General features: G+C 40.1%; 2 protein-coding genes and 1 long non-coding RNA gene across 7 annotated transcripts; 2 read left to right on the top strand and 1 right to left on the bottom strand.

Annotated features, from left to right (window-relative positions):
- Positions 1-1,321: 1,321 nt before the first annotated feature.
- On the bottom strand, positions 1,322-7,570 carry LOC114143317 (uncharacterized). Its single transcript, XR_003595216.1, has 2 exons — positions 7,433-7,570; positions 1,322-1,703 (listed from the first exon to the last, which is right to left on the bottom strand). It is a non-coding gene; the product is annotated as an uncharacterized LOC114143317 (long non-coding RNA).
- LOC114143311 (zinc finger protein 319-like) lies at positions 1,635-6,111 on the top strand. Its single transcript, XM_028015200.1, has 2 exons — positions 1,635-1,778; positions 2,562-6,111. Exon 2 carries the CDS (start codon positions 2,654-2,656, stop codon positions 4,412-4,414), a length of 1,761 nt encoding a protein of 586 aa, XP_027871001.1. The 5' UTR covers positions 1,635-1,778; positions 2,562-2,653; the 3' UTR covers positions 4,415-6,111.
- On the top strand, positions 7,484-18,729 carry LOC114143315 (casein kinase II subunit alpha'-like). Of its 5 annotated transcripts, XR_003595214.1 has the most exons (14): positions 7,484-7,669; positions 9,936-10,312; positions 10,396-10,507; positions 11,157-11,258; positions 11,377-11,427; positions 11,559-11,618; positions 12,379-12,462; positions 13,455-13,565; positions 13,636-13,737; positions 15,025-15,125; positions 15,880-16,028; positions 17,037-17,124; positions 17,295-17,394; positions 18,335-18,729. XR_003595214.1 is itself a non-coding variant. In XM_028015210.1 (13 exons), the coding sequence occupies exons 2-12, from the start codon at positions 10,206-10,208 to the stop codon at positions 17,108-17,110; spliced, it is 1,053 nt and encodes a 350-aa protein (XP_027871011.1). In that variant the 5' UTR covers positions 7,484-7,669; positions 9,936-10,205; the 3' UTR covers positions 17,111-17,124; positions 18,335-18,729. The 5 variants fall into 5 exon arrangements, 4 of the variants coding, with proteins under 4 accessions (XP_027871011.1, XP_027871012.1, XP_027871008.1 ...); XM_028015210.1 differs by lacking the exon at positions 17,295-17,394; XM_028015211.1 differs by lacking the exon at positions 18,335-18,729 and having other exon boundaries at positions 17,295-17,927.
- Positions 18,730-20,305: the final 1,576 nt, after the last annotated feature.

The following is a 20,305-nucleotide window of genomic DNA, read 5'->3' as shown; positions in this document are numbered from 1 at the left end:
TTAATTGATTAGTTTTATAATTAAGTCAATACTTTTTTTCTTTTTTTACTTTGTATTGCCATTAGTGTAAAACTCCTGAAAACTCACCTGAGTTTTCAGGATTTTAAGGATGATTTAGCAGAGGTCTCAAACTCCAGGCCTCCAGTCGCTGTCCTGCAGTTTTTAGATGAGCCACAGGTACAAAACGCTGGAATGAAATGACTTAATTACCTCCTCCTTGTGTAGATCAGTTCTCCCAGCCTTGCTAATGACCTAATTATTCTGTTCAGGTGCAGCAGAGGCACATCTAAAAGTTGCAGGCCTGGGGCCCTCGAGGACTGGAGTTTGAGACCCCTGATTTAAAGGAACAGCAAGCAGTGCTGAACCCATAGGACCAGACTGGAGGCACTGGTGTGTGAGATTGATTCATCTGGGCATATTTACTCTGTAAAAAGTCACTGACGAGAATGGTTCAGTTACCAGAAGTTTTAAAACGTAATTTACTCCACATGCAGACCAGAAATATGGATGTAAATTATCTAATTTATCAGGTTTTTCCAGATTATAGATTATATGTGGTGGCATCTCACACTTTTCAGATCTTTGTTCGCAATAAGGTTTGCAAATAATGTTCAATTTTTCTTCCACTTCTGCATTACCCACCACTTTGTTTTGGTCTTAAGTAGAGAAGTCCAGTGAGGTACATCGAAGTTTGTGGTTTTAACCTGACAAAATGAAAAAAGGTTCACAAGGTATGACTATTTTTTAGTCAACGGAGTGTTAGGACCGACAGATAAGGAAAATGTTGTAAATAATGCAAGAATAAAAACTTATAATGCCAGAATAAATTCATAATTTTACCCAAAGTTGTGAAAATATGACAAATTATAATTTTACCAGAATAAAGCTGTAATCTCGCCTGAATAAAGTCGTAATTTTAGCAGAAGAAGGTCATAAAGTTGGAATAATATAAGAATAAAGCTGTAATAATTCAAGGATAAGATTAATGCCAGAATACAGTCATGAAAATATGAGAATTAAATTGGAATTTTAGAGTAAAGTCGGAATAATACTTGAATAAAGTCATAATTTTACCATAATAAATTTGTTACAATACAAAAATAGAGCTATAATATTACAGGGGTAAAATCATATTAGTAGAATAAACTTGCAATAATAGGAGAATAAAGTCGTAATAACATGATAAAGTCTTTATAATATGAAAATAATTCCGTAATATTACCAGAATAAAGTAATGATATTGGGAAAATTAAGTATTAACTTCATGAGAACTTCTCCACGAAAAATAACTAAAAACTTAAAATGAGGAATTTTAACCATCTTGAGAAGTTATACTTTATTGGTTTACAAATAAGAAAATAGTAGCAGGACTTTAAAACAACCGAGTGGTTTTTAACTAGGTTGCGGTTACATTGGGTGATACAACGACCCCTGGTGTTCAAAAGCGGGTACTACACCTCATAATATTTTAACCAGCTCCAGATCGCCTTTGTGTTAGTTTGAAAGCAATTTTACGGAAGCTGAAAGGCGATTATTGCCGCCAGGGCTCCTTTTTAGCCACTTCCAGGTTCTCCTCCGACATGAAGCGGCTGTAGCTGCTGCAGCACAGCGGCAGCGGGTCGCTGCGTGGCGGTTTCCGGTGTCCGTCCGTCTGCTGGAGGATGGCGTCCGGCTTCGACCGCATCCCCTCCGCCGCCGCCGGTCTGAGAACCGAAAACACCCACGGTTACCGAGCGCAAACCAGAGACTGCGACAAGGAGCGTCGATAAGCAACTACGGTGAGCTCTGGCGGATCGCTCTGGCTCTCGTTGCGGGTTTGTTCGTTTTAGCGGATGCGAGGAGGCTCGGCTGCAGGAGGCGGATTTTTCCCCCTGCAGCTCCGGGGAAGGCCTGCTCTGATGTGGGCTCCCTCCGCCGCTTAGCCTCGCTTCAAGCCAGCCGTTTTTCCAGCTTCAATCGTGTCGCTACACGCTGCAGCGCTCCAGACGCCCGTCATAGTTAGAAATCAGCTTGCTTTTGTACTTAATCACTTTGAAACCCCGGATGTTATTCTCCTTTTATTTTTTCAAATGAGAGGAAGCTCCAGCCGTTAGCAGCTAGCATGCTAACATCGAGCTACATCCTGCAACAGAAACGTTTTTATGGCTCACTCTGAAGCCCTGAAAGAAATGACATCTTTAAACAAGGCGCTTTGTTATTAACATGTTTACAAAAACCCGAATTAAAAAATGTGACAAAACTTAATGCCGTTATATGTCTGATTAGCGCTCCAGGAAATAGACCGAGCCCATTGATTATGTTTTCTTTCTGAAGCGAAAGCTACTTTGACGAAGTGACATCTTAAGGGCTTTCTTTGCGCTCAAGAGCAAACAGTCTTGTGTTACAAACAGAAATAACACTTAACACAGTAGTTTACAAGAATTTTATTTAGTTTTATATCACTTTGAATTTATTATCACTTTGTTAGACATTGTTTCAGCTTAAATACTTACATTATTTCAGTGTTATCTTGTTTATTTGTTGTTTATTTATTTTTCTCTTTACTCTGCGCCCCCCTCCAGGGTTTCTCCAGACATTGAGGGATCCATTACAGACTTTCCTGCAGCTGCATCCATCCTTGTGTCAAATTTGGGATATCCTCCCTGCATCCAGGATGACGGAGGCATGGCAGCAGCAGCAGCAGCAGCATGCAGTGGCTCCACCCTCTGTTGTGCACACTCTCCCTCAGGCAGGCGACAACTCTCTGAGCTGCACCGTGTACGGTGTCGTCCTGCAGCCGGACGCCTCCCTGCAGCAGCCGCAGCATCCGCAGCAGCACGTCGTCCAAGCGCAGCAGGCCTCCTTGCAGGTAGGGGCCGACAGAGGGCATAAATGCGGAGCCTGTGGCCACGACATTTCCCACCTGGCCAACCCACACGAGCACCAGTGCATGGTGACGCAGGACCGCTCGTTCCAGTGCACGCAGTGTATGAAGATCTTCAGCCAGGCGACCGACTTGTTGGAGCACCAGTGCGTTCAGGTGGAGCAGAAGCCGTTCGTGTGCGGCGTCTGCAAAATGGGCTTCTCGTTGCTTACCTCGCTGGCACAGCATCACAACTCGCACGGTAACAACCCGATGAAGTGCTCCATCTGCGAGAAGACGTACCGGCCGGGCTCCGGGAACGTCACGCCCACCTCGTCCGCCGCCAACCCCCAGCAGCCCTCCAGCGGCGAGACTTCCGGCGGTGGCGCAGTTATCAGTGCCGCCTCACCGCCAACGTTCGAGGCATCCGCGCCCGACCGGCCATACAAGTGCTCCGTGTGCCACAAGTCCTTTCGCCATCTGTCGGAGCTAACGCGCCACGAGCGGATACACACAGGGGAGAAGCCGTACAAATGTGACACGTGCGACAAAAGCTTCAGCCAGTCATCGCATCTGGCGCACCACCAGCGCACGCACAGCTCCGAGCGGCCGTACAAGTGCGCCGTGTGCGAGAAGAGCTTCAAGCACCGCTCCCACCTGGTGCGGCACATGTACGCGCATTCGGGCGAGCACCTGTTCAAGTGCAATTTATGCGAGATGCACTTCAAAGAGTCGTCGGAGCTCCTGCACCACCAGTGCCAGCCGGAGAGCGAGAGGCCATTCCGCTGCGGCTCGTGCGGGAAGAGCTTCAAGCGGCCGTCCGACCTGCGGCAGCACGAGCGCACGCACTCTGAGGAGCGGCCTTTCCAATGCGACGAGTGCCAGATGAGCTTCAAGCAGCAGTACGCGCTGGTGCGCCACCGCCGCACGCACAAGAACCCCGCCGACCGGCCGTTCAAGTGCAACCTCTGCGACAAGGGCTTCCTGCAGCCGTCGCATCTGCTCTACCACCAGCAGGTCCACGGCATGGAGTCGCTCTTCAAATGTGCGTCCTGCCAGAAGTCCTTCAGCCAGTCGGGGGAGCTGTTGCGGCATAAATGTGGCGGTGAGGTGGAAAAGCCTTACAAATGCGACGTGTGCGGCAAAGGTTACAAAAAGAATTCCACACTGCAGCGGCACCAAAGCACTCACTGCACGGAGAAGCCGCTCAAGTGCTCTCTGTGCGACAAGCGCTTCGTGTCGTCGTCCGAGTTCGTCCAACACCGCTGCGACCCGACGCGGGAGAAGCCGCTGAAGTGCCCCGACTGCGAGAAGCGCTTCAGGTACTCCTCAGAGCTGCAGCGGCACCGCCGCGTCCACACGGGTGAGAAGCCTTTCAAATGCGCCAACTGTGACAAGAGCTTCAAGCAGCGGGAGCACCTGGCCAAGCACCAGAGCGTGCATTCACGGGAGACGCAGTTTAAATGCGTGTGGTGTGGCGAGCGCTTTGTCGACCTCACGGCGCTGCAGGAGCACACGGTGCAGCACACAGCGGAGAACGAGAACTTCCCCGAAGCGCCGTGCATCCAATGAACTCCGAAAACACTCCCAGTGACTCCTGCTTGTGGTGAATCCAAGACATAGAGGGGGGAATCGTACGACGGCGCATTAGGGCCATCGTAGATAGGGGAAAAAAGGAATGGATTTCTGCCCAAAAAACAAAATATTTTAAAATTAATATCAGAAATGTTCTAGAAAAAAATTGAAAATTTTTGAGCTCCAAAACTTGAAAGTTTGAGAGAAAAAACTCAGAAATTTGAGAAAAACACTGAAATGTCTAAACTCAAAATTGAAAATTTGCAGGCAGAAACTCAAAAATTTTAATCTCAGAAATTTTCAAGGAAAAAAAATTTCACCTGTTTCACTCCAAAAGTTGAAAATTTGCTAGAAAAGAAAACTTTTAGATTAGTCTCAAGATTTTTCTAGGACAAACTCGGTCAAAAATTTGCAAAAGAAAAAAAACCTTAAAAATTTTAAGATTAAGCTCAGAAATCTTTTAGAAAAACACTTTGAAATTTCTGGCCTCATAGTTGAAAATTTGCAAGCAAAAACTCAAAATGTTGAACTTTAGCTCAGAAATTTTCAAGAAAAAACTCAGTAACTTTGAGGAAAATCTCATTTTTTGTAGAACAAACTTGTACACTTCCAAGCTCAAAGACAAAAATTAGCAAAAAAAACAAACAAAACAGCTCAACATTTGACTTTCAAAGCTCTGAAATTATTAGGTGTTTTTTTATTTTTACAAAATTCCATCTCCATTGTCCCTCAGACGCCGCTGTAGGGAGTCGGGATCCCTCTTCTATTTGAAGAACAAAAACTAGAGCAGAAAGAAATGGATGTGAACGTTGGAGCGCGGGACGGTTTTCTCTGTAAAGTCTGGGACCGTAGTCTGTGGTTGCATGTGGTTGTTTGTTCCGTAACCGTTGTTGAGAAAGATGGCTCTCGTTTCCAGACAGTCATCCCATTTGTGTCGACTCCTCTTCAGTCCATGTGCCTTTTTATTATTCTTATTATTGTTATTGTTATTATTAGTTTTTATTCTTTCTGCTCACTCGTTTTTGTTTTTATTTAACGTCCGGTGAAGCTGAAAGCGAACACGTCAGTAGAACGTAGATCCATCCATTTGTGCATGGATTCTTCTCCCACATTAGTATTACTGTTGTATGATAGCTTTGCTTTATTTAGGACATCCTCAGAGGAAGAAGAAGAAGAAGAAGAAAAGACTTCATATGGATTTGTGAAAGTGTACAGCCCGTCTCCTATAAAATCTGTGTTGTTGCATCTTTGTATTAAAACAAGCGACATGTAGGTAACTAACCCGCGTACCTATTGTGTCGTAGAAACACTTGACTTGTGCAATAGGACATGCACAGTGTAATATTTATGACTACTGATTCATGGAATAGTCTACTCTGTTATATTATAGATTGTGTGTATACGCAATGTAAACTCTGATAACTGTATAGTGCTTATGTTACCTGCTTTTTTATTCACTCTGAATGAGCTTCATTTCCACCGGAAATATCACAAGTTTTAACCCCACGAAGCATTATGTTGCTCACTTGCCACAGATGTAGTTGCATTAGTTTTAGATATAACAAAAGTTATTATTATTATTATTATTATTATTGAGTATTGTTATTTGTTTTTAAGAATTGGCCTTGTATTGTTTCCACTGAATCCTAGCCTCCTCCTGATCCAACAGGACTTAAAAATCTGAGTAAAACTTGCCACTTATGTGTTTTTTTTTTTTACCAAGGATAAAGGTAAGAAAAAAATAGAAAAATATGTGTGTACTTTAGTTTACTGTGTGGATTTATATTCTGTACAATCTTTGCAGTATATTTAAAGGAAAGATTTTGGAGTCGTGGACTTGGGGGGGTTTACAGGGTGGCCATGGTTTGAATCCTGGTGAGTTCGCTTCAGAAGCTCCAGTTGGAGTTCATCGAAGCGTAAGGATATCATTATAAACCCTGTTCATACTGTATATTAAAATAAACCACCCTTATAATAAGCTGCTCCGCCTCTGCTAAATTCTGTAAAACATTTATCCACCATTTTGCCAACAAGAAACTTCAGTTTTATTTCATTTTTTAGTGTTTGATTTACTTGGATATTTTGAATCAAGAACATGCATAAATGGTATTTTTGCTAGATATATAAACTTACATTAAGGATATTCATTAATATCTTTATAAAAATAATAATAAAAACAATTTGCAATTCGGACTCACCTATGGACAACATGCGAATTATTGTTTTGTTGTCCAGGCGTTTTTAAAACTTACTCTTCTTCTTTTTTTCTCCGAAGAGTTTTTGCGGCGCTAGTGGCTCGTATTTTTTTGTACAGTAGGCAGACAGGAAGGAGGGGGGAAGACATGCGGCAAAGGTCGTCGGGACCGGGAGTCGAACCCGCGACGTCCGCGTCGAGGACTAAGGCCTCCAAGCGTGGGGCGTGCTAACCCGCTGCGCCACCACAGCACGCCCCTAAAACTTACTTTTTAACAGTTTCGTCACCTAAACCAACATCCTTGCAATGAAATATTTTAATCAATCGACAATCCTTAAAAATGTATATATATATTTTATTTTTAAAAAGTAGTACATTTGTCTACTTCAATGCTTATAAGACTAAGACTAATATAAATAAAAGAAATATTTGCGATAAATCACGAGTTAACTATGGACAATATGCAATTAGATACTTTAATCAATCCCCTTTAATCAATGCCCTTTGTGTGTGTGTGTGCGCGCACACACACACACACATATATATATATGTGTATATATATATATATATATATATATATAACAAAGGTTGACAAAACCTGGCTTTTTTTCTGGTATATGTCTACATTTTATAAACAATTAAAAAAATTAAATACAATTTTGCATGGATAATTTGAAAATTTAATAATAGGTCATTTCTGAAATATTTTATTAAACCCTCATTTTAAAATTGTGGTTTATTGGAAAACAGATATTTAAATAATTTTGTTTTGTAATTTAAATAATGGTAAATATAATGTTTTTGTTGTATTCTCTTTATACCGTTTGTGTGGTGATGGAGCCTCTGCGCGGTTAGCTTCCGGGTAATGTTGACTGCAGAGGTGAAGAGCAGCCGCTGATGGAGACGCATCCACTACCGCCCATCTGTCGGGATCAATAAACCAATCACCTCATCGATCATCTGGAAATCCAAGTTCGGCTCGCATCGCCGCGAGGACATCGCAGCTCAAGTCGCGAGCGAACGACCGTTGATGACGGAGGAGCCTCTCTGCGCTCGAGGTTAGCAGCTAGCTTTAGCTTCTCTCTCTCAGTTTACAGAAACTACGCCACTAATCGATCCAATTGATTGATAGTGTGATCGGTTTGAGTTGCGTGGGGACACACAGGTGAGTCTAGCTGGTATATTTCTCTGTGACGCCACATTTCTAGATGAAACTTTACGCTTTTTGAACGGTTTTATGCAGCTAGGCTACCGTTACTAGTTAGCCTCGTTAGCGCTGGTTGAGTTCATCACAGATGATGCTAACTAATCCCGCCTCAGAGTTACGACTAGTCCCCGGTGTTATTGATGGGTTTTCACTTTGATTCACACCAAACCCCGAATTTAGATGCAAAATAAAACAGATTTTAGGCTGAAGAGAAAACAGACGATGATTGAGCGTTTAAAGGCCCCAAAAACAGGACTTAAAATGAGAAATCTGCGCTAAAAGAGGCTCAAATTACAACAATTTAACCCATAATCCGTTCATAACGGTTAAGAGGCGCGTCTGTTTCTCACTGTTTGAGTGGAAATAAAAAGCATCATTCAAATTAAATCAGAAGTTATGAAATCCTATGTTTTATAGTAGTTATTTGTATAAAAATATTTGTATAAAGGTTCATAATATGAAGTGGTTAACAGCTCATAATGAGGCTCAAAGGAATTTGATCAAGTTGCATATTTATTTAACCTAATTTTATGCTTTAATAGGCCCCTGTTTTCCACATTGTAGTAGTTTTCTCCTGTCCATTCATACCTGGCTGGCTCCTCTGATTTTGCTGAGGTGTGTGTGTTGTTATATTGCAATAAAACCCAATAATATCCAGAAATAGTAAGACAAAACAAAACCATCCCCACACATCTGGCTTTCAGATGGACTAAAAACTGGTAATTACAGTTAGACTGACTTGTTTAACTGTAATTACCAGCCTGTTTTGATTTAAGCAAGTCATGAGGTCATGTGTCACAGCACTGCTGTTTACAGATATTTAAACTGGACACCTGGATCTTTGACAGTCTGTAGTTATGATGGTCACAGTGTTTAGATATGCTAACGGGTAATCTCACCTGTATTATGATTTATTTTATATTTTTTGAGCTCCATTTTTGAATGTTTGTCTAAACCAGCTGGTTAACTTTAACTGTCCACACTTTTTTTGTCAAGAAAGAGGTTTATAAAACTAGAATTTTAGAAACTAGATAAAATATTATTAATACGTGTCAGTTTCATCATTACCCGTCGTTCTGTTCAGGCAGATATGAATCACATTTAATCCAGAATCTTCCCACCTTAATGCAAATCAGGTTTAATTTATTTATAGATTGAGAACATGTGTTTTAAAGTCCATTATTACCTTTAATTTGACCTAAGTTTTAGTTGACAAATTTTCACAGATCGAGGTCAAACTGAGAGAAAACAAATCAGAAACATAATAACATCTGTTTTAAATGCCAATAATGAAGCGTTTAATTATTTAATCGATCACCTTTACACCAGTTAGTCAACGTGGGGCGCAGCAATACTCAGCACAGCCTGCCGGTGTCATGCTGTATAACATTATAGTGTTATAAAAAAAAGTTCTGCATCTCACTCAGAGAAACTGAAAAATATTCCTGCAGACATACATTTCTCCAATCGTCAGTAGGCTTGTTGCAATAAGAAATAAATCCATTAATCACGTAATAAATTAAAACTGCTCTATAATTTCAATTTCCATGATTCATCATTTCTCTCTTTCTACCAAAAACTGGTTGATAAAAGTCTTCAGTCTGGTGTTTTGGCCTCAACTAGACTTTTTTTTTTGGAGGATAATTTTGTTTGCAGAGACTTCATAATTCATTTTATTTGTTGTTTTTGTTGTTTTGTTTATTTGTTTGGGATACTTAAATTATCTTTCAGTGTTAAATGTTCACTAGAATTTAAAGTTTATTAATCTTTGAGAATATGTTCTTACATTATTATGCCATTATGTTACTTGAAAATGGTCTCAAAACAACAATATTATCGTTTATTACAATAACTTCTGGGACAATTTATCGTCCAGCAGAACGTATCGTGATTTGTTTTCTGTCCACTGGTATCTTCAGCTTTTCTTTTCAGTGACCAGGGCTTGAGACGTGTATAAATTATCATTTTAAACATTAACATTCGTTTACGTGCAGTACCATGATGACCACTAGGTGGCGCCTGTAGATCACAGTGTGCTGGTGGATGTCGTTTTATTCAGTGTAAATAAAATGTTTTGAGTCCAGGCGGACTGTAAGGCCTCCTCTTTCTCCCCACAGCTGGCGGTTCTCCATCCCATCCTTCCCAATATCCTGCTCAGGAGCTTCACTCACTCCGTGATCGTAGCGCTGTCGTTCTGCACCGCGGCCGCCCCGGACCGGCCCGCCGCCTCCCCTGTCAGGCCGCGAGCCGCCAAAGCCAATGGTAAGCACAGCGGGGCGACCTTAGAGCCGCAGACCCTGCACAGCCGCTGCGCTGCTTTCCGCTATCGAGCCGACGAGTATTACGAGGGAGGAGACGGTCCGGGACGCGGAGCCTCAACGCCAGCGATGCCCGGATCTTCGCCGGCCAGCAGCAAGGCTCGGGTTTACACCGACGTCAACACGCAGAAGAACCGGGAGTACTGGGATTACGACGCACACGTGCCAAACTGGAGGTGAGGCGGCGCCTACGAGCGCCAGCGGGCACCGGGAGGTTGTCGTTGTCGTGGTAACGTCGAGTTGTCTCTGCTCTTTTCAGCAACCAGGACAACTACCAGCTGGTGCGCAAACTGGGCCGGGGGAAGTACAGCGAAGTGTTTGAGGCGATAAACATTACAAACAACGAGAAGGTGGTGGTGAAAATCCTCAAGGTGAGAACTCTTCATCATCCTCATCCTCACTGTTACAGATTAATGAGAATCAGGAAACGGTTTGGCTCTTCTCAATGGCAGCACCATAAACTACAATAAAAAAAACAATATTGGACACACACAGTGGAAAAATACTTTTTAAACTGAAGATTTACAAATAAAAACTGATATTTAATCTGATATCTGACACCAGTTAGGATTTTTAATGGAAATTATGTTTATGGTTAGTGATTTAGAGTTAACACAACTAACTTTCTAGTTAGCAGTGCCAACCACTTCTGATTAGCTCCTGAAATCACCTAATTACCAAATAAAGCAAAACATCTTCAACAAGGAGCTCAGTGAAGTTGAGACTAACGTTCTGCCTGGATGGAAAACCCGGCAGGTAACAAAACCAGACATTCAGTCAGACTGAGTTTGAACTGTTTGCAAAGAATAATGAGGAAAACGTTCAGTCTGCAGGCCGAAAGCTGCAGTGGAAGCTGTTCTGCAAAGACTCGGGTTTGTTGTGGTATATTTCAGATTATTCTTTGCGAAACTGTTTAAACACTGAACATCTGAACATGACCAGCCTTTCCAGGCTTCGAGCTAAGCCAGATCTTCCTCTCATTTCGTTTCTGTCGGTTAAATCCTGGTTTCTGCTCCTCAGCCCGTCAAGAAGAAGAAGATCAAACGGGAAATAAAGATTCTGGAAAACCTGCGAGGAGGAACCAACATCATCCGCCTGGTGGACACGGTCAAAGACCCGGTGGTGAGTGAGAGCGGAGCGCCCGCCCGCAGCGCTGCATGCCCGCCGCCGTAATCCAGTCCGGCTAATGATCTCCACTTACCTGCAACTGCTGTCCGTGTTTGTTGTTTTCTCTTTGCAGTCCAGAACGCCAGCACTTGTCTTTGAATTCATCAATAACACAGATTTTAAGGTACTTGAGTTGGGCTGGCTCCACACTACCATCCATGCACCGATAGGCAGCTAACAGAATGACTTCCTGTTAGCGTAGAAGCCGCTAGCGGCTAACGGCTAAAACACGAGTGTCTCTTATCGTTCCTGCAGGAGCTGTACCAGAAGCTGACCGACTACGACATCCGCTACTACATGTATGAGCTGCTCAAGGTGAGATCAGCTTACAAAGATTAACTGTGACTTCCAGGATCTGTGGAGAATAAAACCTCAGAAAACAAGAAATATTTATTTGATGCATTACTTCAGCGATAAGTAAATATCAAACATTCATACAAGAAATGATTCCACTAAAAATGCATCTTATTGATCTCCAAATCGCTGCAGATGGAAAATATTAGAACAACAAAGCTGGTTTATGAACAAGAGGTCTCACTACGACATGAAGATCTCTGCCTCTGTTTGGTGTATTTTTATTCTTCATCAAGTGAAATTAGTTGCATTTTGTAAAGTATCCAGAAATTGAACTCGACACAGAGTAAAATAAAAAAATGTGGTGGAGAAAAACTATTAATGAAAGAAATAAAAATACTGAAGTAAACGTAAGTTGTGACCATGATTTCATATATAAAAGCTGAAGTTTGTCACAACATGGCGCATGGAGCTGCTCTGTTCTTGTTTTCTGTAAAATCAAGTTAAACTTTGTGGTTTTTAGACCTTAAACTCATCAGGAAGGTTTTTGGTTTTACAGGATATTTTTAGGTGCAGGAAACGTTACAGGGACAAATGTCATTAGGATTTGAGTATTTTTGTGTTTTTACTTAGTTTGTATTTATTTTGCTGTTAATTATGAATAATGTTTTAAAAAGTGAAGCGTTGATGAAGGCTGTTGGTCCTGCTTGGTTCCAGATGGTTAAATGAATTTCTCATTATTCCTGTCTGAGGAGGAAACGTTGGTTTGTTTCTGCTCCAGGCTCTGGACTACTGCCACAGCATGGGGATCATGCACCGGGACGTGAAGCCGCACAACGTCATGATCGACCACCAGCTGAGGAAGGTGCTGCTCCTCTTCCTCTTCTTCCTCCCTAAAATGATTGTTTAGCTGCTGAATAAACAGGGCTGGATTTTAATCAGGCATTTTCAAGGTTTGGAAAGTGCTGGATTTCTGCTTAAAGTCCTGGAAAGAGTTTAATATGTTTAATATTCAAACAGCACCGTGTTGTAATAAAGTTTATTATTTACAGTCAAAACCAGATATTTAAATATGATAAAACCATAACTACACATTTTGTTTCTCACTGTCTGAAGCTAAATTATACCGCAGAATATCAGAGCTTTGCTAAGAAGATAAGAAAAAATAAAAGTACGAGAATAAAGTCATAATATTAAACATTTATTCTCGTTTTATTTTGACTCTGTTCAAGTAGTTTTATAGTTTTATATTTAAAGATTCTAAAAAGACAAAAACATATTTTTTACTCACTGTCTCAAATTAAATCATACGACAAATTATTAGAGTCGATTCAAAAAAATAATATGAAAATTCAGTCATAAAATTCTAACAGAAAATAAAGACTTAATTTTACAAAAATTAAGTCAAAAATACCAGCATGAAGTTACAATAATACGAGAACAAAGTTACTAAAATAAAGTCGTAACATTATGGGAATAAAGTCGTAATATTACAAAAATAAAGTTGTGACGTTACAGGAATGAAGTTGTATTGAGTGAGGATGAATTCAGAACACTTTGAGAATAAAATCTCCACAATGCAGGAATAAAGTCGTAACGTTACTGGAATAAAGTAAAAAAAACAAAACAAGAATAAAGTTGTATTACAGAAATAAAATGAATATTTTGAAAATAAAATTATAATTTTACCAGAATAAAGTGGTAATGTGACAGGAATAAAGTCATGAGAATAAATCTGAATATTTAGAGAAAAAAGTCATAATATTGTGGCTTAATTCTTAATTTTCTTGGCCCTATCGCTGCGCCCTAGATGGTCAGTAATCAGTTTGTTGACTAATGGAGTCTGTTGTGCTGCAGCTTCGTCTCATCGATTGGGGTTTGGCCGAGTTCTACCATCCCGCTCAGGAATACAACGTCAGGGTGGCGTCTCGCTATTTCAAAGGCCCTGAGCTGCTAGTGGACTATCAGGTTAGTTAATCTGAGTTCAATCTCATACTTAAACGGCTCAGTCGGTCTGATTCTGCGGATGTTTTTGCAGATGTATGACTACAGTTTGGACATGTGGAGCTTTGGCTGCATGCTGGCCAGCATGATCTTCCTGAAGGAGCCGTTTTTCCACGGCCAGGACAACTACGACCAGGTAGGAGGCGGGAACAGCCTGCAGGTCCTCCACACTTTACCACAACGCAGAGAAACGTCGGAAATATGACACCCAACAGGATCGATCCCTCTGAAATGAACACAACTGAATTATGCTTTAACCATCCAGACACCTTTCTTTAAAGTTTGTTGAGATCCATTTAATCCAAAGCAAAAACCGTTTCTATCATCATAAATAATGCTGGATGTTATACACTGCAAAAAACCAAATCTTACCGAGTATTTTAGTTTAGTTTCTAATGCAAATATTTTAGTGTACTAACTTACAAATATACATGTAGATTGAAATAATAACTGCAGATTTTGGCAGTCGTGCTGGAGGACTTCAGGATTTCTAAATGCTGCATTTTTTAGACTCAAAGTTTGTTTTTCTTTGTTTTTTGTGATTGTGGAAACTTGACTAGTATTCAGTCAGCAGGGGGCGCCACTGATTCCCTCAAAGCTGCTGTGTCAGCTGCAAACTGGATTCTTCACAGTGGCTCTTAATAACTCTGGATAAAATAATAAAGAGTCATTTAACGTTTTCAAATATACATTTAAAACTAACTGCAGGTTTTAGCCGTTTTTCAGTGTTTTAAGACATAATTATGTAGAATTTCAGACATCAATCTCAAAATTTCTGAGTTTTTTGGCTGAAATTTACTCAATTTTTCTGTCTACAATATCCCTAATAACCAACAATCTAATATATTTTATTTTATTACATAATTTGAACCAGGTGAAGTTATAACAAATTGGTGGCTGTATGATGTTTTTATGGCTTTTTATTTTTATTTTTTACGATGTAAAGCACTTTGAACTGGCTACACAGATAAACGTGAATGATTGAAAGCTGGGAGTTCTGAGTGGAAAATTACAGAAAAAATGTTTTTTTTTTATCTTAAATGCAAAATGTTAATAATTTTGGCTCTATTGCTGCTCTGATTGTGTTGTTCTGTTAGGAAATGACTTTATGTAGAGTCTCTATACTCCAGTTAACAATTATTCGATTACTAAATTAGTTAACGTTTATGTCAACAATTGTTTCAGCTCTGCACTTCTTGGAATTGCAGTTTTGAGTTTTGGGTTTCATAAATCCTGTTATTAGCTGCTGCACCGTTTTTTTCCAGGAAACAAACAGCTGCAAGCAAGAACCTTCAGTTTCTGGGAAACATGCAAACGGTTCTAACTGAGCCTGTCTGTGTGTGTGTGTCTGTCGGGGTGTGTGTGTGTGTGTGTGTGTGTGTGTGTGTGTATGTCGGCGTGTGTGTGTTCGTTTGTTCTGCAGCTGGTCCGCATCGCCAAAGTTCTCGGCACCGACGAACTGTTCGGCTACCTGCACAAGTATCACATAGAACTGGACACTCGCTTCAAAGACCTGCTGGGACAGTGAGTACCAACTCGACCCGGTTCTGACCCAGACAGAACTCAAACATGTTCTTTTGTTTGTTTTTTTTCATGATTTTGATCAGTTTTATGAACTCTGGAGTTGCGTTTCTGTCGTTACGTAAAGGTATTAGTCAGGGTGAGGGTTTTTTTTACAGACGTGTAAAATTTACTGAAAGTTTCTCCTAAACTGGTGAACCCGACCAGCACCTGCAGGAACGTCCAGCAGGTGCTGGTTGGGTTCAACAGGTGGCGCTGTTCTCCTGATTTCTCCAAATGGGTCGCAGACGGAGTTTGCATCCAAACGTGATGATGAAACCAAACGAACCCCAAATAAACCTGATGAGCACCATGGAGCCTAATGGGTGGTGGCAGCATCATGATCTGGGTTACATTTCTGCTAATGGATCCTCTTTTCTTTCTTGGATGTTTTTTGTCAGTCTACTAGCTAAAAAATGTGGAACGTTTCCAAATATGGGATTGTAATACAAATATGGGATTGTAGTATTACGACTTTATTCACATATTATTAAAATTTTATTCCCTTTCATTTTAAACATCGTAATTTTCTTAGTCTTGTCTTAATATTCGGTCATACACTGACCGCTGGACGAAGCCTGAGATTAACGTTTAACAGTTTTAGTTTCAGAAAACGTACGCAGCCAGATTATGTTTTGTTGGCCTCATTAAATATGAATCCTGTCGTAATTTGTGTCGTCATACCGTGGCTGACTGTGCGGGGGCGCTGTGGTTCCAGGCAGTCGCGGAAGCGCTGGGAGCAGTTCATCCAGTCGGAGAACCAGCACCTGGTGAGTCCGGAGGCGCTGGACCTGCTGGACAAGCTGCTGCGCTACGACCACCAGCAGAGGCTGACGGCGGCCGAGGCCATGCGCCACGCCTACTTCTGTCAGTACCTGCAGCACACAGCCGGGTTGCCAGGTTGGACGGGTTTCCCCCAACTGGGCTGCTTCTAAAGCACCAGGAGGGTTTCTAGAAATATTACAGAGGAACATTTTTAAAAATAAGTATTCTGTTTCAGAAAGGAACCAAAGTTTTCATAAACTCATATTATTGGACATATTAGTTAATTTGTTCAGAAATGTGTTGAATGATTAGTCCAGGAGTGTTAAAAGTCGCAGGGCAAACAATCCAACCTGAAATAAAGTAGCTCAATTTGGTTTATTTTTAATTTTTTCAAAATCGATATTTATTATAGATCCAAAACTTAAGAGATTTTTATGACGGTGTATCTGGGCTATTGTAAAAAGAAAAAAATAAAAGACGTAAAAGTAAATGATTTTGATTTGATTTTGATTAATTTCAAAAATTCTCTAGAAAAAAATTCAAAAGTCAAATTTTTTTTTGAAATTTTCAGTGTTTTGTAGAAAATTTATGAGATTAATCTAAAAATGTCTACGTTCTTGAGCGAAAGAAAACTCCTGTTTTTCCTCTACAGTAGCCCAAATACGCCATCATAGATTTTGCACGTTTGTTATATTAATAGGAGTTGGACGTTTTTTCTTTTCTTTGTTTGCTGTTTTTGGGCTGGACCTGTCAGTCGGATCCAGCTGCTTCCCATCCAGTGGTCAGACTAACTCTCTGGAGGTCGGATGTTTTCTCAGTAGTTGAGCTGCTTCCTGTGAAAGCAGCAGGCGATGCGTTCAGGGGGCCAAGGCGTGGCTGCAGCTCTTGTTGCACCAGTTATAGGACAAACTTTGAATTTTTAAAGCTTCTGGGAACAGAAGGACAGCAGATATGTAAAGTGATACATTCCAGAGAGGAATTAGCTTTCAGCAGAAAGAAAAGGACCAGAAACTGGAGCTGCCGTTATCTTCCTGACACTCCTAGAGTCTGGTTCCGACCGTTTCCAGGAACTTTCCGCTCATTCCTCGTCTCCGGTTGTTTGTCCCGCAGATCCAGTGGTGAAGGAACAAGCGAACGCCAACACAGACGGCACAAAGGCAATAAGCAGCTCCAATGCAACATGATGACCAGACAGCAGGTAACCCACTGGTGGCCCTCTGGCATGGACTAATAAACGAGAAATGCAGCTTTAAAAGCAGAAAACATCACAAACGGGGGGATAACTCTTCACACCTTCCTGTGTTTAACTCCATCTGTTGTGACCAGAAGGTTTTATTAAACGTGACGAAGCAAACCTTTGAATTACAGGAAGAGGAGTTTCCACTTCTAGACGGAGGCGTTCTTATTAGGAGACACAGATCAACGGAAAACGACTAATACATGTTTCACCGTCCTGCTGCTGCAGCCAGTTTGTACCACAGTCCAGGAAAAGTTTATTTAATATTAGATTTATCTGCAAACATTCACCATATTCCTTTACTGAACTCAAAAATCTGGTCAGTGAACGCACCATGCCTACTGGATCGCATCGACAACAATACGCCAAGAGTTAATATCTTTATCTAAATTAATGCGTGAATGTCCTGTCCTGTTATTTATATTAGAATCCATCATATTATTATATGTTATGTTAAATGCCACATTTTAGCTCTTTAAAGGGTCAAAGCTCTACATCTGGATTCATCTGATTATCTCTCCAGTTGAAGGTCCAAATAAAATCAGCTTGTTTAATTAATGAGCGGCGCAGCAAACAAGAGTTATAAACACCAAAACAGGCGTTATAAACACCAAAAGGAGTTATAAACACCAAAAGGAGTTATAAACACGAAAACGGGAGTAATAAACACGAAAACGGGAGTAATAAACACAAAAACGGGAGTAATAAACACAAAAACGGGAGTAATAAACACAAAAACGGGAGTAATAAACACAAAAACGGGAGTAATAAACACAAAATGGGAGTAATAAACACAAAAACAGGAGTAATAAACACAAAAACAGGAGTAATAAACACAAAAACAGGAGTAATAAACACAAAAACAGGAGTAATAAACACAAAAACGGGAGTAATAAACACAAAAACGGGAGTAATAAACACAAAAACGGGAGTAATAAACACAAAAACGGGAGTAATAAACACAAAAACAGGAGTAATAAACACAAAAACAGGAGTAATAAACATGAAATATAAGTTTAGTGTTTATAACGCCAAACAACAGTTCTAAACTGTCCCAGGCAGGATTTAAACAGCACCAGGAAATATTAAAAGATTTATTAAATCTGTTTTTATTTCATTAATCAGATTTTATGTCTTCTTTTAATAACTTTGTTTTTTTTCACCCATTCAGGAAAAAAATCTTTCTTACCTCAACTTGCAACCTTTTCTTGGCAGAAACATCTGCCTCCACATCAACAGCCATACTGGAGCAAGATGTCAGTTTTTGCAGCACACACACTCAACCCCAGCACACACACACCCCAACACACACACACCCAATGGATCAGTACTGGACGGACTAAACCAATCCCATCAGAGCCCAGGGAACCCGCAGCCCCTCATAATTCGGATGGGAAATCGGATCTGAACCCGTTTTTAAACTAAGTGACTCGCTGGATCCGAATCCGGCCAAACCGTGTTGCAGGAGATCCAGTTCCAGGTTTTAGCACTGACGTGGAGGCTCTTTTCTGCTATGATAGAACAAAAGCTATATTGAAAGAGAATAAACAGTTTTTATTTAAAAAACGTGTCCGAGTTTCTTTCCCTAAGCCACTGAGTGGATTTCACTGTTTCTGTGACATTAAAATAAATCATTAAATACTGATAGACGAACGTTTCAACCTGTAAGCTGATTGGATGCTGAGAAACTACATCACAAACTGAACTGACCAATCAGAGGGAAGAATTTATATCTTCAAATATAAATAATCACAATCACTTAAGGTTGCTCTTTACACGCAGCTTTCTATCTAAAACAAAGTTTCCCACATTTTTTATCTAAAAATATAAATTCTTGTCCAAGATTTAATTTCTTAGCATGAAAACAGAAAATAAGAAAATCCACAGATTTTGGTTTTAAGGGTTTTTTGCCTTCATGACGATGAAATCTTTATTTTGAAAATTGAAAAAGACAAAAACACTTCCATCTCCTAAATGCTGACCTGAAGGGGGTGAATGTTTATGCAGGTTTTATAATTTTTTATTTAGTATTTTGTAAAAATCAGTTTACACCGTTTGACAAGTTTTAGAAAAAAAACCAAACAAAGCCAGATTTTGTTGATCATGTTTGATTTCTAACACCAATAAAAAGCCAAAACATCCCAGGGTTTGATATGAATAAATTAATAATTAAAGTCACTTTAGTATCTTTTTCCCTTTTTGCCAAAACTGCAACATTAGTTGAAGCTTCCAACAGATTTTATGATCCAATGTAAACAAAAAAATTGTATTTCATCTAATATCATTTGCATTTAATCCATTTTAGTATTCCAAATCATATAAATTTTGTTTTACTTAAATTTATTAATTTGTTCATATCCAACCACAGTTCTAAATGACTAATTTCTGATGTTGGCGTCTCTAAAAAGATTAATAAATTTCTGCATCTTTGAGACTTTATTTATTCCAGTTTGTGTTTTTTTTACTGTCTTATTTTCTGAATCATCTCCATGGTATCCAGCCCTAACTCATTTTTATTTAAAAGAAACTGAGTTTAGTTTGAGATAACGAGCCAAAGTGTGTTTATCTTTATATATTGAGTCATAAAGCTTCATAAGCAGAGCGGCAATAAATGATCCTTCATCACACTGATGGCACCATATTTCTGTTATCGCAGGACGAGGCTCGTCTCAGGCGCCAACAGGAAGCAGGCGGGCTTTAGGACCCATCGGAGACTTCTCATCCCGTTTACAATTAAAGGGCTGGAAATACTTTTTTAAAAAAATACAAACCCGACCAGATCAAGAAGGTTTAAGGTTTCATAATCACACCATAAAATATATCCATCATTTCAGATTAATGAAATGTTGCTATTCAATATCTTTAAATACATATTAGCACAAATCCAACATGTAGTAAATTAATTAGAGGAGGCAAAAATGATGGATTTCCGTTGAGCTCATATAGAGACGTTTCAGCGCTTTGGCTTGGAAGTAAATTCAGGAGCAAAAAAACGAGTTTTGAACCTCAAAGGAAAATTTCTCAGATATTATTGCTCCTGAATTTATTTCCAATTTCTGGCAGTTGAATGCTTCCGTAGAAATGAGCATGTTGAGGTGGTAAGAATCTGTTTTGCGTTTTGGTCATAGCAGTAACATTAAAA

This window comes from Xiphophorus couchianus, chromosome 4, assembly GCF_001444195.1.
Source record: "Xiphophorus couchianus chromosome 4, X_couchianus-1.0, whole genome shotgun sequence".
NCBI classification, from domain to species: Eukaryota; Metazoa; Chordata; class Actinopteri; order Cyprinodontiformes; family Poeciliidae; genus Xiphophorus; species Xiphophorus couchianus.
The sequence above is the reverse complement of the archived record's forward strand: the minus strand, read 5'-3'. Positions and strand labels throughout refer to the sequence as shown.